The sequence below is a fragment of the Aptenodytes forsteri genome, unplaced genomic scaffold (assembly GCF_000699145.1).
Source record: "Aptenodytes forsteri isolate BGI_AS27 unplaced genomic scaffold, ASM69914v1 Scaffold358, whole genome shotgun sequence".
Classification (NCBI taxonomy): domain Eukaryota; kingdom Metazoa; phylum Chordata; class Aves; order Sphenisciformes; family Spheniscidae; genus Aptenodytes; species Aptenodytes forsteri.
This window is the reverse complement of record NW_008795679.1, coordinates 122901-136380: the sequence shown is the minus strand read 5'-3', so window position 1 is coordinate 136380 and position 13480 is coordinate 122901. Positions and strand designations below refer to the sequence as shown.

The window sequence follows — 13480 nt, the reverse complement described above, 5'->3', positions numbered from 1 at the left end:
AGTTATAAGTGGAAAGCCAGAAAACCTGCATTTACAGATTTCTGAAATCCATCATGAAAATAATATTTAGCAGCACAGACAGGTTTGTAAACAAGTGAGATTGTTAGTCCAGAAACAATCCAGATTAGGCAATTAGGATGTGGTTGACTTCCTGTTTTGCTACATTGACTCTATTACTTTTAAACTAATTTTCAAATTTATTAATGGTGGTTTTGTTCTGGCATTTGTATTTATTCTGTCTTAAAAATCATGTAATAAAAAAATATTTGTTTTGTCAAAATATAGAAATAAATAACTGGTATGTCTAGTTTACCTTTATTATTGATACAACCTTGAAGATGAGTGCATAGGAAAGTCAGTCTCAAGCATAATTTAGCCCCAAACTTCCAGTCTAAACATGCAATATCTATTTCCTTTTTTTTTTTGTTAACAAAGAACATATTCCAGTCTTAATTGGTTTTGTTGTTTAACAATGTCTGTAACTTCAGAAAACATCTCTTTAAATTAAAAAAGGGGTGCAATTTTTTTTAATGTTATTACCATGTTAGATTTATTTTGAAGTTTCACTAAATTAACCACTTAATTTACTAATTTGAGGATTTCAACCTTCAGCGAATATGTTATGGTTCCCAGTCAGAAGAATTAATGAAAATTTTACTGCTTGATTAAATAACTTTATTCTTTGCTCTTTAACAAAAGCCTTTCTGCACCAGAGAGATCTGCTACCATTTGAGGTGTTAAATGAAAAGATCCAAAGACAAGGAAACTGGGAATCCTATAAAGGCAAGACATTCGTATTTTAAACCTTTATCAGGTAGACCTAAAGTTATACATTTAAGAAAAAAAACCCAATCTACTACATCTGTAGAGCCATAAGAAAACAAACTTCATCATGTTAAAAATACTTGAATGCTCTTGATTGCAAAAAGAGAGAACTATTTAGTAAGATACATTTGCAATAATTTAAAACTTCATAAAAAAGGGAACTGTAGGCTGGGAAAAGCTCCTGACATTTAGATCTAGCAGACTACAGAAAAGCATCCATGAGAAAACAAAGAAGTTCTTACTGTTCGAAATTTATAGCTATGTTGTACATATTAGTAGATAGAATTATATTCAGTCATATGGTTTAGTTTTTTAATCTTTTGGGGACTCTTTATTGTGAGAAATTTAATTTTGCTATTAAAAAGTACTAAAATGTTAAAATATCGAAAATACTTACTAAAAATATGTAGTTAGTAATCTTTTCCTTTGATAGGTGGCAAAAAGATGTTTGTAAAATTTTTATTTTATAAGCTAAGACAGCATGTTAATTTTATATATATGTGTGTATATATATATAAAAAGCTGCTGTGCTGTGAACATCATATCATTCTCTTGCAAAGTTTGAGTTTTCTTCCACAGATGCTTTCTTCCTTACAGACACCTAAGAAAGATACTTCCATCTGTAAAGTGTTGGTTTGTGTAAAATAAATATCATACCTTTGGTCAGGTCTAGTGGTTATTTTATTTAGATAATTGTGTTAAGTATTTTGTAGAAACGACTGTCTAAATTACTCAAGAGTCTGTATGCATGACAATGAAAGTGATTATTTCATGTATTTTTATGTGTGCTTAAACTTGCTATGGCACCATTCAGCATCAACGTTTAAGTATTCCTGGGCTTTGGAAAAAAGAAATCTCTCTTTTATTTCACCTAATACAATAAAACAATAACTTGTTAATTAGATATATCTTCTGAACTAGTTCTTCATCCACTTGAAGGATGAATGACATTACTAATTTCTCTGTCAAAAGCATTGCTTATCTCTCTATGTGTTTAAAATATGTTCAAAATGGATTGATAGTGGCACTTTTAAAAATATGATAATTTTGTTTTGTAATTTTACTGTCTATTTTGATAAGAAGTTTGTTTTTAGAAATGTACTACCTTGTGAAAATCCTTGTATTACTTTTAAAACAGTGAGCGATACATAATTATAAAAGTTGTGTGCTATCAAATTAGATATTATTATCTTAAAAAGAATATGATGCAGTGAAATGTCAGGAGTTTTGTTTGTTTGTTTTTTAATTTCACATGTATGTTTATTGTTTAGAAAAGAATATATCTACTCCAGAAAACTCACATTTGGGTCCATCTCATAAAGAACGGATATCATTTCGAGACCATCCAGTGCAGCTCAGCGGAGGATGGGGAGCAGGCAAAAAAAGGCAAAAGCTTAAAAATATTAGCTGAATATTGGAGATAATTTAACTAGTTGATTTAATCAGATATGGAGAGCATATGGAGAGCTGTTTCTTTTTAAGCCTGTGAATATCAATTTTTGGATTCCCGTTTATTACCAATATAAACAGTTTCAGTTAACTGCATTTGACTTATTTTATTATACATGGTTACAGTGGTTTGGTTTGGGTTTTTTTTGTCAAAGTATTTTATACCTGTCAGTAAGCTATCATAGTTTGTGTTTTCAATTGCTTATATGTTCATGTGGTGTAGAGTGCAGAACTGATTAACCCTGCAAGGATTGTTGTACAGTGAATAAGTTTAGGCTTGGTTGTAAGAACTGCTTGAGATGTGCAAATATAATAATGGTTCACGCTCATGTGATGTATGTTACATATCAAAACACTGAATTCTCATTTTCTCACAAATAAAATACATGCTTGCAAACTGTGTTGTGAGCTATAACAGCCAGCAATGCCAGTCTTAGAGAAGTCTGTTTAGAATATTTTACTGAAGCAGCAAAAACTTGCAGCGACCTACAAATGGTGGGGACGCATTTATCTTTTTTTAGTAATATGAGAAGTCCTCTAGAGGTTTCATCCTGAATTATGGTCATAATATGATAAAGCAGCCTGTTATAGTTTTATACTTTCAAAGACTTCTAACATTTTCCTAGAGGGTTAAAGAAAAAAATAAATTTACTAAGTTCTCATTTTGTTCTGGCGTAATGTAACATTGCATCTACACGACACTGTTAACCCAACTTTATTTGTTCATGTAGCCAGACTCCTTCAGACCCATGTGCAAAAGTTTTGTGGTGCGAAGAGATCTGGAGAAAGAGAAGAAATACTATCTCAGCTATTCATGGGTATATAACTCATTACTTCTGGTCAATGCTTTGTCCATCAACGTACAGGACAGAAAATGTTCCTTGATTTCAAAGCCTAACATTATTTTAATGTTTTCCACTTTGAGGGTAGAAGTTGCTAATTGGATCTAGAGAAGTCTGTCTTTGGTATTTTCTCATCTGTTTTTGTCCAATATTGTGAAGCCTCAACCCCCTACAGACTGAGAGAGAGGTGGGGAGGGTAATGGGGCTTGAAACTTCAGTCAGTAAAGAACGTAAATTCTTATGTTGTGGCTCTTTTTAAAATGTACTTAAATTACATATGACATTATTTTGTGAGGTGCTTTTTATGCTAACATACACATATGACTCTGGATTGAAAGCAGTTATCTCCATTTTTGTGAATACTCTCATTCATTTTCAGATTAAAAGATGGCTGATCTCATGGAAAACCTCCAGTAAATAACCTTGCTCGTTCGAATCAGCGTGCTGGTTTTTATTATCATTTTACTTTTGAAAAGTCAGTGCAGCCTATTTCAGAAAAGATTTCTTTACCTTTCTGAGGAATGATGATCAGTGAAGGTTGCTCAGCCTGACTGTAGAAATGCTGTGGCTGTCAGCAGGGTATAAGACATCACTAGATGCTTATGTTATCTAGTTAGTTTCCCAACGTATGTAGTAAGTGTTAAACTGAATTTCCAGATCTGCTATATAATGACTTTTAAATGTCACCCCCAAAGACTGGAGCTTCTGTGGTTTCGATTGTATCATCAAGGATATGTGTTTTGTAGGAAAAACTTTGTTAGTTCAAAATGTCTGCCACTGTATATGGCAGTATGGCCAGTAAATAGATAACACCACTGTTACGGGTGTTAACTGGAGATCAAAATGCAAAATCAAGCAGTTCACAGTTTAATGCTTCTTGCAGATTATTCCCTCTATTTGTCTAGAGTGTCCATAATATCACATAATCACAGCTGTAAATGAGAGATTTGTATTTCAGATTTCATAAATCTTTCTATATCTATATCATCTATATCTATATCTACCTCTATTTCTAAAAAAGATCTGCTCTATAAAAGTCATCATACCTGATCTCTTTTGCTTTCCAGGTGTTTCTGAATGAGAAATACCTCTAAGCTAAAATGTTTTGGTGATATTTTTAAAGGCATTTTATTTTGCAGAGAGAAAATAGTAGCTTTTTAACATACAATTTACTAAATTACAAATTGGAGTGACAATATTCGCTGACATGCCTTTTCAGGTTCATAATATGCTTAGTCTGCTATTCCATAAGTGATATTGTCATGCATAGGTTAAGTAGCATTCCCAACAGAAATTAAGTTATAAAGTATGCCAAAATATGTTGCTGTTTTCATTACATAACATTGCAATGTGTAATGGGATGATGTCTTATTATTGTATCCAACACATTTTTTACAAATTGTAGTGTTGAAAGTACAGTGTGTCTGGTCAAATGTGGATAAAAGTGCAAGGTCCGATTTCTGTTCAAGGTAGCAGAAAGACCTTTATAGCTTTCAGGAATAAGGTGAAGCAACCCTAAATCTGGGCAAATGCCTGCTGTTCATAGTCACACCTTACAGTATGCAAGGTCAGAGGTAACACGAATGCTGCACATGTTGACGTATTTATGACATGAATTTTTCAAGCCCTATTCTGCGCAGCAGAAAGCTGTTTCATGCTTTCTTTGTGTCTTTCTCGGGTTTTCTTTTCCTTCTCTCTTTTTTTTTCTTTTTCTTTTTTTTTTTTTTTTATTTTTCCTTCTTTTCTTTCTCCCTCCACCCCTACCGCCGATACAGCAATTCCCATTTAGGACAAGAACATATTCTTAAAAGTAAGTTTCTCTGACATTCTGTTCTGATGTGAGAGCAGCTGTGAGTCACAGTGACGGCCCAGCAAAACCTGCACCACAAATCCCCGAAACTGCATGTTTCTAGATGCGCTACTGCCTTTGCGGTGCTCCAGACCTCTTCGTGGCTCCTCGGCACTTTTTTCTGTTCCCGGTAGATCCTTTAACATGAAGGAGGAGGGACTTCATGTGAATATGCTCTTTAAAAAATCTTCCTTGGATGTATGAAGCTCGAGTCTCGGAAATGTAGAAAAGCATTCATTCAAAATTAAGAATGAAACAACCGAGGTGCATTTATGCATTGATCCTTTGATGGCTGTCATTCGCCAAATGGAATTGAAAAGCTTTTTGCGAGCTCTCCTGAACAGATCCCTGGAGTGTCTCCTGTGCAACTTACCTGAACAGGTAAGCACAGTAGTTCTTTAAACCCTCCGTCGCTTGAACGGTGGCATTAGGAGCATCATTACCTGCTGCAACAGAAAAAATGCTTCCCAAAATGCATATTCTGAATGAGAACGAGGTGTTAATGGTACTCAGACAACCCACACCTGAATGACAAAACATCGTGAGGAAATGTTTCTCACTGAATAATGGGCAGATTTTCCTGCTTACCTGTTTAGACACTTAAACAGTAACCATGCTGACTCAAAAGTTTATTGCTCAAATAGATTTCTTGTTTTAAGAGATCTTAAAATAGCAGGGAGCCAGTGTATCTATAGGATACATTGCTTTGATGCAGGGTGAGTTGGTGTCACATTTTTACTTAGTAAATAATTATGATTCATTATTAATAATCCTATTATTCAAACATGCATTCATTAAAGGAGTGTCTGCTGTACGTAATGTTTTTACATTTTTCAAAAACATGCCACAAGTGGCGTCCAAATCTGGCCTCAGACACATGGGTGCAAAACTGCCACTTGATCTCCCACTACAACTGCTGTATGCACTATGAGGAATGTACTGGATTAATATCCCTCTGATTTTAGTGTCATATCATCATGATAATGGCAATGCATATTTATGGAGGCACAGTCTTTCCTTGATACACACTGAAGTTACTCCTATTAGCATTAATGGAAGCCAGGCTAATATTCTGGGACACTGCAGTATCTTAATATGCTTTTCTGTAATGAGGAAAACACATATGAGAAGTAGCTATTACCACATGGCCCCAAAAAGGCAGGAAAGGAACTCAACCATATTATAAAAGATTGAGTAGCCTGATATCACATCAGAGATCCAAGCTGTTTGTACTTAGCTGTACTAGCTGAAAAAAACCCGACTCACACCAGCAAACCTTGTTGCTTTATTTATTTCTTTTTACAGTCATAAGTGAAAAACAAATTAACTAATTTTATTTTTTATAGGAGTTGTGAAAAGCATAGGAGTTTTGGCCAGTAGTCTGTGGACGGCAGACAAATCACAGTCACTGCTGATTTCATCATTGCATAAGGTCTTAGAGAATGGAGATCTTGGCCCACAGTGAACTACCACAGCACTTGTAAGAGCTTGTGTGGTGTGTGTGTATATATGTGTGTATATATATATGTATGAATGTGGGATTCCAACTGGTCATGGATGTAGCTGTGGTTAAGTAGGAGTGGGACACCTCTTTCCTCTCACATAGAGGCAGAAAAATGTACCTAGGGTAGGGAAAGAGACATAGGTATGGCCTGCAAGTAACAATATAGATCAGTCTAAAGCAGCTGTTGAGTCTTGTGGAGAACTGCTTCCCTGGTTTTCAAGGTAGATGGTGGACAGGAAGGTGCTGGCCACATGTCCTTGGATCCATCCTCAAGGCACTTTCTGGGTGCCAAGTTGTTCTGAGGGTTTGTTAGCACTAAAATCCCTGCTGGAGAGATGTTCATGAAGTTCCACAATGGCCAATGGACAGGGACTGGGTTTTCAGAGAGATTTTTAGTAGCAACATTGTGTAACTGCCTCAGACTGGCCATCCTTGCAAGGACTGGAGGTTGAAATGAGTGACGTTATGAACTACACTTACTTGCAGAGCAGTTGGACAAATGGGTTGTTCTTCATGAGCACAGATGGGCTTCCTCCATTATTTTGGTGACATAGATGCTGACACAACAGGTTAGCACATACCCAGCTGCCGAGGACTAGCATTTGTTCCTCTCCTGGTCTTCACTTGAATGATAGATTTGTTTGGAGTTAGCAACCTTTTCTTAGTTTCTTAGTTGATTGATTGCTGTCTATATAGCTAGTTATTTTTTTGCATCAAACACTAAAGAAGACCAAATACCCAGGTAGATGCAAAATTACTTCTGGCTGAAATGCAATTGATATCTCTAACAATAAGCAGATAAGAGCATTTTATATTGGTAACAACCAATGCCGATCTCACAAAGTTAAGACGTGGTAAAAAAATGTTTGTTAATAGCTGAGGGTCGGGTTTTCTTTATTCCTAGCGCATTCATCTGTTAAATTACTCTTAGACAAAGAAACCAGAGGTTAGCATATTATTTTTTTTTTCCCGCGAGGCATTATTTCAAGCCTGAACGCAAATAAGCGCCACCAAGTAGCTGAGCCACAGCCAACGTGCCCGACCGATATCCTGAGGTACAAGACAGGAGAGATCGCTATAGCTATTTAGTTAAAATTCTAATAAAGGATAAATGTCTCTATTTCAAGTCAGCTTAATTTTCTGTGCTTGTGAGCCACGCTCTGAAAAGGAGAACGTAAAAAAATAAAATAAGGTTTATTTTCCTGCTACATTTCGGCCATTAGATGAGAGCTGTCCCTTCAAAATTGCATGTTTTCTGCCCCCGTCACCACGTGTAGGAGGTTCGAGAGGTTATTCACTGCAAGAAGACAAGTCAGCCATAAGCTTGACTCTAATTTGCCTAATATGTTGCCCTTCGCGCGATTTAATACAGTTCTCCAGCAATTTTCCTTTAAACGACAATTTCCTTAATGTGAGAAAAAAAGGCGTGCCGCAGGAAAAAAAAGCGCGGCTAGGCGAGCGGCAGGAGAGAAGAGAACGCATAGACCACGCAGTCCCAATAAGTGGTGACTTCTGGTGGCTTTTTCTCTTCCGTCGCAGTTTATTCTTAATTTGCGGCTTCTGTGAACACTACGGCGGGGCGAGGGGGGGCGCTTGGTGCCGCCGAAACCGGCGTCAGCCCGCGGGAGCGGCAGCGCTGTGCCCCGGCTCCGCAGGAGCACAGAGCGATGGGTGTCTGTGAAATCGTTGCCCGCTTTCCTCTCCCATTTTACGAGCAACGGCTTCGTTCTTCATCGCGGGCTCAGCCCCGCTGATTTCTGTGCGACTTCTGCCCGCACAGAAGCCAGTGGCGAAGAGCTGCGTTTTACGCAGCCCTTCGCGTCGGTGCCGTTTACATTCGCTTTTAATTGCGGGCAATGTCTCGGGAGGATGTTGAGTTCCTGCAACGTACAGCTCGGCCGTGTGCCGGGTTAGGCTCAGATCCTCCACCCGGGCGGTGCGGGAAGGACTTGTCCCCGGTCTGGAAGGATGCGCTGGCTGTGGCGTCAAGTGGTCCGGGGGGCCACCCGCTTTCTCTTCGCGGGTACCTCTTGCCCTGCGAGCGGGAGGCGAGGTAAGGCTTCACGCTTACACCAGCTCGGCTTTACCTGGTCACTTGGTAACGCTCCCCCTTGCCCCGGCACAAATGCAGGCACACATCAGTGACTTTCCTGCTGGGTCACGTCCCCTCCCCGCCGCCCATCGCTGCCCTGATACCCTCTAGAAACAGCCACCGCACAAACGGGCTAGGGAAAAGCTCTCTCGCGGTGACATATCCCAGGTACGGGTTTTGTCAGGAAAAGTGAAATATTCCGAAGCAATTTGTAATACAGTGGATTAATTTTGATTGCCCGGGGTAGAAACAAAAAGAAGACTGTCTCCAACCATAGGCTGGGGGCTGACTTTATTTGCCAATACCAATATTTGTGTGGAAAGCTTAAAATATGTTGTTTTTCCAAGAGCTGAAGTTTTAAAAGGGGAGGAGGAGGCCCGTGGATGAAATATTAGCAGCATATCGGTTAACCACTAAGTCCTTTTTTGTATTCATCTTGCCGTTTCTGGTAAGAAGGGCAGAGAGTCTAAAGACTCGGGGATAGATGCCCCTTAATGCACCTAGCGTTTGAAAAGATATAGGCAGTTCTCAGCAAAGGACAAAATAAGGCTGAGACTGTACAGAGCCGGGTGCTGAAAGACCGGAATAAAATTGCTCTGCGGCTTTCAGCATCGCTGAATTACGCATTTTTAATCGGATCTAGCACACATCGCACTGGGGGGGGGGGGCGGGGAAACAAAGGGTGCTAGGGGGGGGGGGGGGGCGGAGAAAGCAACGGTTCTTTCAAACGAGCTAGCCTTGAAAACCAGCAGTCCCTGTCAAAGCAGCTCAATGCATACGTGTGTTGGTGCCTCCAACCTGAACAGGGATCTATTTCTTAGCCCCTGTCCCTTCTGCCTCACACCTTCCTTTAGCTTCGTGCTTAGAAACCAGAATGTCGACCCATATTTCATGCCTTAGAAGAAATCAATTCATCTGAGATGACAAGGCAGCCCCCCACACACTCTCCAGGCCCCTCGATGCATTCAGAGCCTCGGGGTCGCTCCGGTAATGTAGCCCGTATATTTTCGGAATTGTCCCAATATTAATCAAACTGCCAGCAGGGAAGACCGCGTAACTTGCAAAGGAAGGCTTTTCTTTTGGTTTGCTCGTTTGCAGAGGTGCGCTAGCGCTCGGTGCCCTACAGGCAGCTCTCGGTCGGTTCGCGATGGGAGAGTGAGAAGGGGTCGTTGGTAAAAACAAAACAAAACAAACCAAAGCAAAACAAACCAGCTTATTTAGTTAGACTTCTACACTTAAATCTCTTAATCAGCTCCTTTGGGGGAGGCCTCCCTCCTCGGAAAGAAATTCCCGGGGAGAGGGGGAGAAGCAAACGTTCACCCGTAACACACTGCATAACCTACTAGTGAGCTGCTTTTTCACGTTTGGATTTTCCTCCTGAGGCGTCTGTTTCTTTGATATGAAGAATGGTGTTTGTGTTTTGCCTTGCGTGTATCTCTATAATTTGTTGGAAAGCACGGCGGAGCGGGCGGGGGGAGGATTTGGATTTCAAAGAGCAGATCCAGCTGCTGGAGCGCAAGCCCGGCTCGGCTAATTCAGCCAGCAGGTTTGTCCCCCCGTGAAGGCGGGTGGGACAGACGCCTCCTCCAGGAGCCGCGCCATCTCCGGCTGGAGGGAGAGGAAGGCTGTGCTTGTCTTCCCTACGTTCCCGAGTGGAAAGCCGGATCCTACTCTTACGCGAAGTGCGGAGCAAAAAAGTCGGATCCGAGAAGCATCTTTAGGAGCAGATCTCTTCTTCCTGATAGTGCCAAACTGCACGGGGCTTTGAGTCCCACGGCCCAACTTTCAAATCCTTTCTAAACTTGATAAAGGGCTACAATAGCAGCTCGATAAAGCATAGATTAAATTCTTGTAGGATTTGTTTTTATAGCACATATGTAAGTAGGATTCATTATGATTTGAACTAGATCAAGATAAGAGATTAATGCTTTTATAGAGCATCTCTGCTGAGATTTCCTATGGGGCTAAGATTAAATCCACACACTAAATATTATCTCGTTCCATTTCGTGTTGAAGGAAACGTTAGACGCTTTAAGAAGAGTCATTACGTGTCGCAAGAAGAAAATTGTCGAGGTCCGTCCAGCTCTGCCAGCAATCCCGCTTTCCTAACGGGCGGAGAGGGACGGGGGAACCTTCCCATTCACCAGTTTCTTGTCTTCCCCCCGAATATGCCTTTGAGGCACATGAAATCTTCATTTTGTCTGTGCAGGTGTCGTACAGGAAACCTCCCAAACAGCTGAGGTGCTGTCAAAGCGCCAAACTGCAGGAAATGATTGCTGTCATTACGCTTTGGCTGGTTTGTGGACAAAATCTGGGAGCGTCTGAACCTCGAGTCCGGCTGGGAAAGGCTCCAGGCTCGGGCCCAGCGTCATGAGAAACGACACATCACTTCCCCTGTGCGCACTTCTAGGAGATGAGCGGGGCTCAACGGCCTCGTCCTCTGCCCACGCAGAATTAACATTAAATTATCGAGTAGAAGAGTAGTCGATTCGCTCCTGCACTTTCACTTATCTCGGAAAATACAGATCCCAGGCTTTTGGGTAAAGTCACACAATGTCAATTAAACACTTCCGCTCCGAGCGGAAGATCTGAAGGCTACCCACCTACACCAGAACCCTTTTTTGTTTGTTTTCTTAGGTGAACAAAACCTGCCCTTCAGGGAGAAAGTTCGTTAAACGGGGCTTGGATCGGGACCTTTCTGCAGCCTGGCTGCGGAGATCCGGAGCACAATCGTTACGTTTAGGCATTAGGATAGTGATGCGTAACATACTTCAAAAAAACCCAAACCAAAACAAAAAAAGGCTAACAGTCCCAAAACTCAACTTCTTTCAGTGCTCATTGAGATGTATTGCACTTTTTTTTTTTCTGGCAGTAAGAATACTTCACATGATTCTTCTCACAAACAGGATGTCTGGAAAATTATAACTCAGCCAAGCTAGATTTTGAATCTGTAATTTGCAATTTGCCACATTACGCCGGGAGGGAAATGTGGAGCGAGTCGCGGAGTATCTTTTTACACCTTCTTTCGCCTCCGCAGGGCGACCAGGTCTTTCCCAGGACCGGGCGACGGAGACCGGGGAGCTCGTCTCTCGGAGGGTGTCTCTGTAGCCTAACTCCTGAACCGACCTAATGCAATAAAATCTCTGGGTCTGAACGTGAAACGAGCAACTAGGTAAAGCCTCAGGAAAAAAAAAAAAAAAAATCAACCAAAACAACCCAAAAAAACCCAGAAGGCTTGTGGAAATACTGAACCATTTGAGCACCTGTTTTTCGAGATAGCCAGTTCTCTTCGTGTTTCATGGACCCTCCCTCGCCGCGCGGCTGTTGGGGTACTCGGTCCCATTCAAGGAAATGCATCGCTCCCCTTCTTCCCCTACTGCCAGCCCTCAGCCCCCCCTCGCTGCGGGGGCTATTCCCCCGCGGGAACACCCAGTTCTCATCTTCATAGCTTCCCCTTCCATTTTCCCGGATAACCGGAGTGTGTGTATGTGGAAGAAAGAGAACAATACCCCCAAAATTCGTTTAGACCAGTCCCAGGTAGCGCTGATTTCTTCCCATTCAGTCCCTAAATAAATTTCGTGTTGTAACTTTTCCGGAGGGAAGAGCAGTGTTGGTGTAAAATAGATTAAAAAATAAAAATATCTTCTCTGTGTCCTGACATCCATAGTTAAAACCCGGTATTAGAAATGGGGAGGAGGGACGGAGGGATGGGGACTCCTGGGCATTTGGAAGGGAGATCCTCGCCCGTATTGATGCCGTTCTCACTTTATTTAAGCAAACGCAAGAATGTGAGGAGAACTGTTGAGGAGATCCCTCAAACATGCAGTAGCACCGTTTCGGCTGGAAACTGCCACTCGGAGCAGCAGCGGCAGCATCAGCTGGGGACCCAGTAACGACCACCCTGTCCGGGGCGGGTTGTCTCGTACCGTGCGGGTCCGGCACCGGACTCGCACATTTCTTTTCCTAAATCCGTTCAGTTTTCGGCAGCGAAACGCTTGCAATTTATGCGGGATCCTCATTCCTACGCTCGGGTCTGTAACTTCTGATCTCAGGAAGGGGGGGAATGCGAGGGCGGAGGGGGGAAGGCAGCCAGCCTTCCCCGCGGGAGAGCCCCGCGGGTGCCGAGGCGGGGAAGCCTCCCGCGGTGTGCGCGCCCGGCTTATCTCAGGGGACAGGCTTCCCCCGAGGAGCTCCTATGCACTGCAAGGGCAAGCTCCTTCACACCACCTCTGGCCACGAAACGTCTCTCCATCACACATAACACCCTTTCACAGAAGGTTTAGGAGATACTCCATCTCTGGAAACACAGCGGCACATCTGCACGCAGCTCTTAATAACCGGGCTGCCTGGCGGAGGGAATCAGTCCCTGAAGAAAGATGCTTTTCAAAGCTGTCTCACCTCAGCACAGGATTTTTTTTTTTTTTTTTTTTTTCTCCTTTGCCGCCTTCTCCCCCGGGATCTGTCCAACCCCTTCTAAATGGTTTTAGCCCGCTGAAGTCAGCTTTCTGTTTTCAAGCTTTTAAGGAGAACGAATGCCGTACGTGGCGCCAATTCTCCCCCAGGTTACATCTCTCCTTCCCTTTGAAGTCAGCTGGGTTGCACAGAGGTAAATGAGAGCAGAATTTGGCCCCTGGAGCTAACAATGATGTGGAACCACTCTGATTTTTATTTATTTATTTACTTTCCGGGGGAGGAGGGACGGATTTTAAGATCCGGTTATAATTTGTGTCGCTCTCTATCTTTAATACTCAGATATTGTAAGCGCGTATATAAATCACGGCGCTAACCTCGTCGGGGAGCGCTTGGCAAAGACGGGGAGAGAAGCGAGCGGAGTCACCACTGGGGTGCAGATGCTGCGGGAGGGGTCTTTTTTTTCTCAGCGGCGCGGGGCGGGGAAGAGCACAGAGGACGCGGCAGCC

General features: G+C 42.1%; 1 protein-coding gene across 1 annotated transcript in view; it reads left to right on the top strand.

The window, feature by feature from the left end:
• Positions 1–3375, top strand: part of LRRIQ1 (leucine rich repeats and IQ motif containing 1) — a 115870-nt gene extending 112495 nt beyond the window's left edge. Inside the window, exons 27-28 of the mRNA XM_019472969.1 lie at positions 2097–2225; positions 3290–3375. Coding sequence (XP_019328514.1) covers positions 2097–2225; positions 3290–3375 — 215 coding nt within the window. The remainder of the gene's footprint in view (positions 1–2096; positions 2226–3289) is intronic.
• Positions 3376–13480: the final 10105 nt, after the last annotated feature.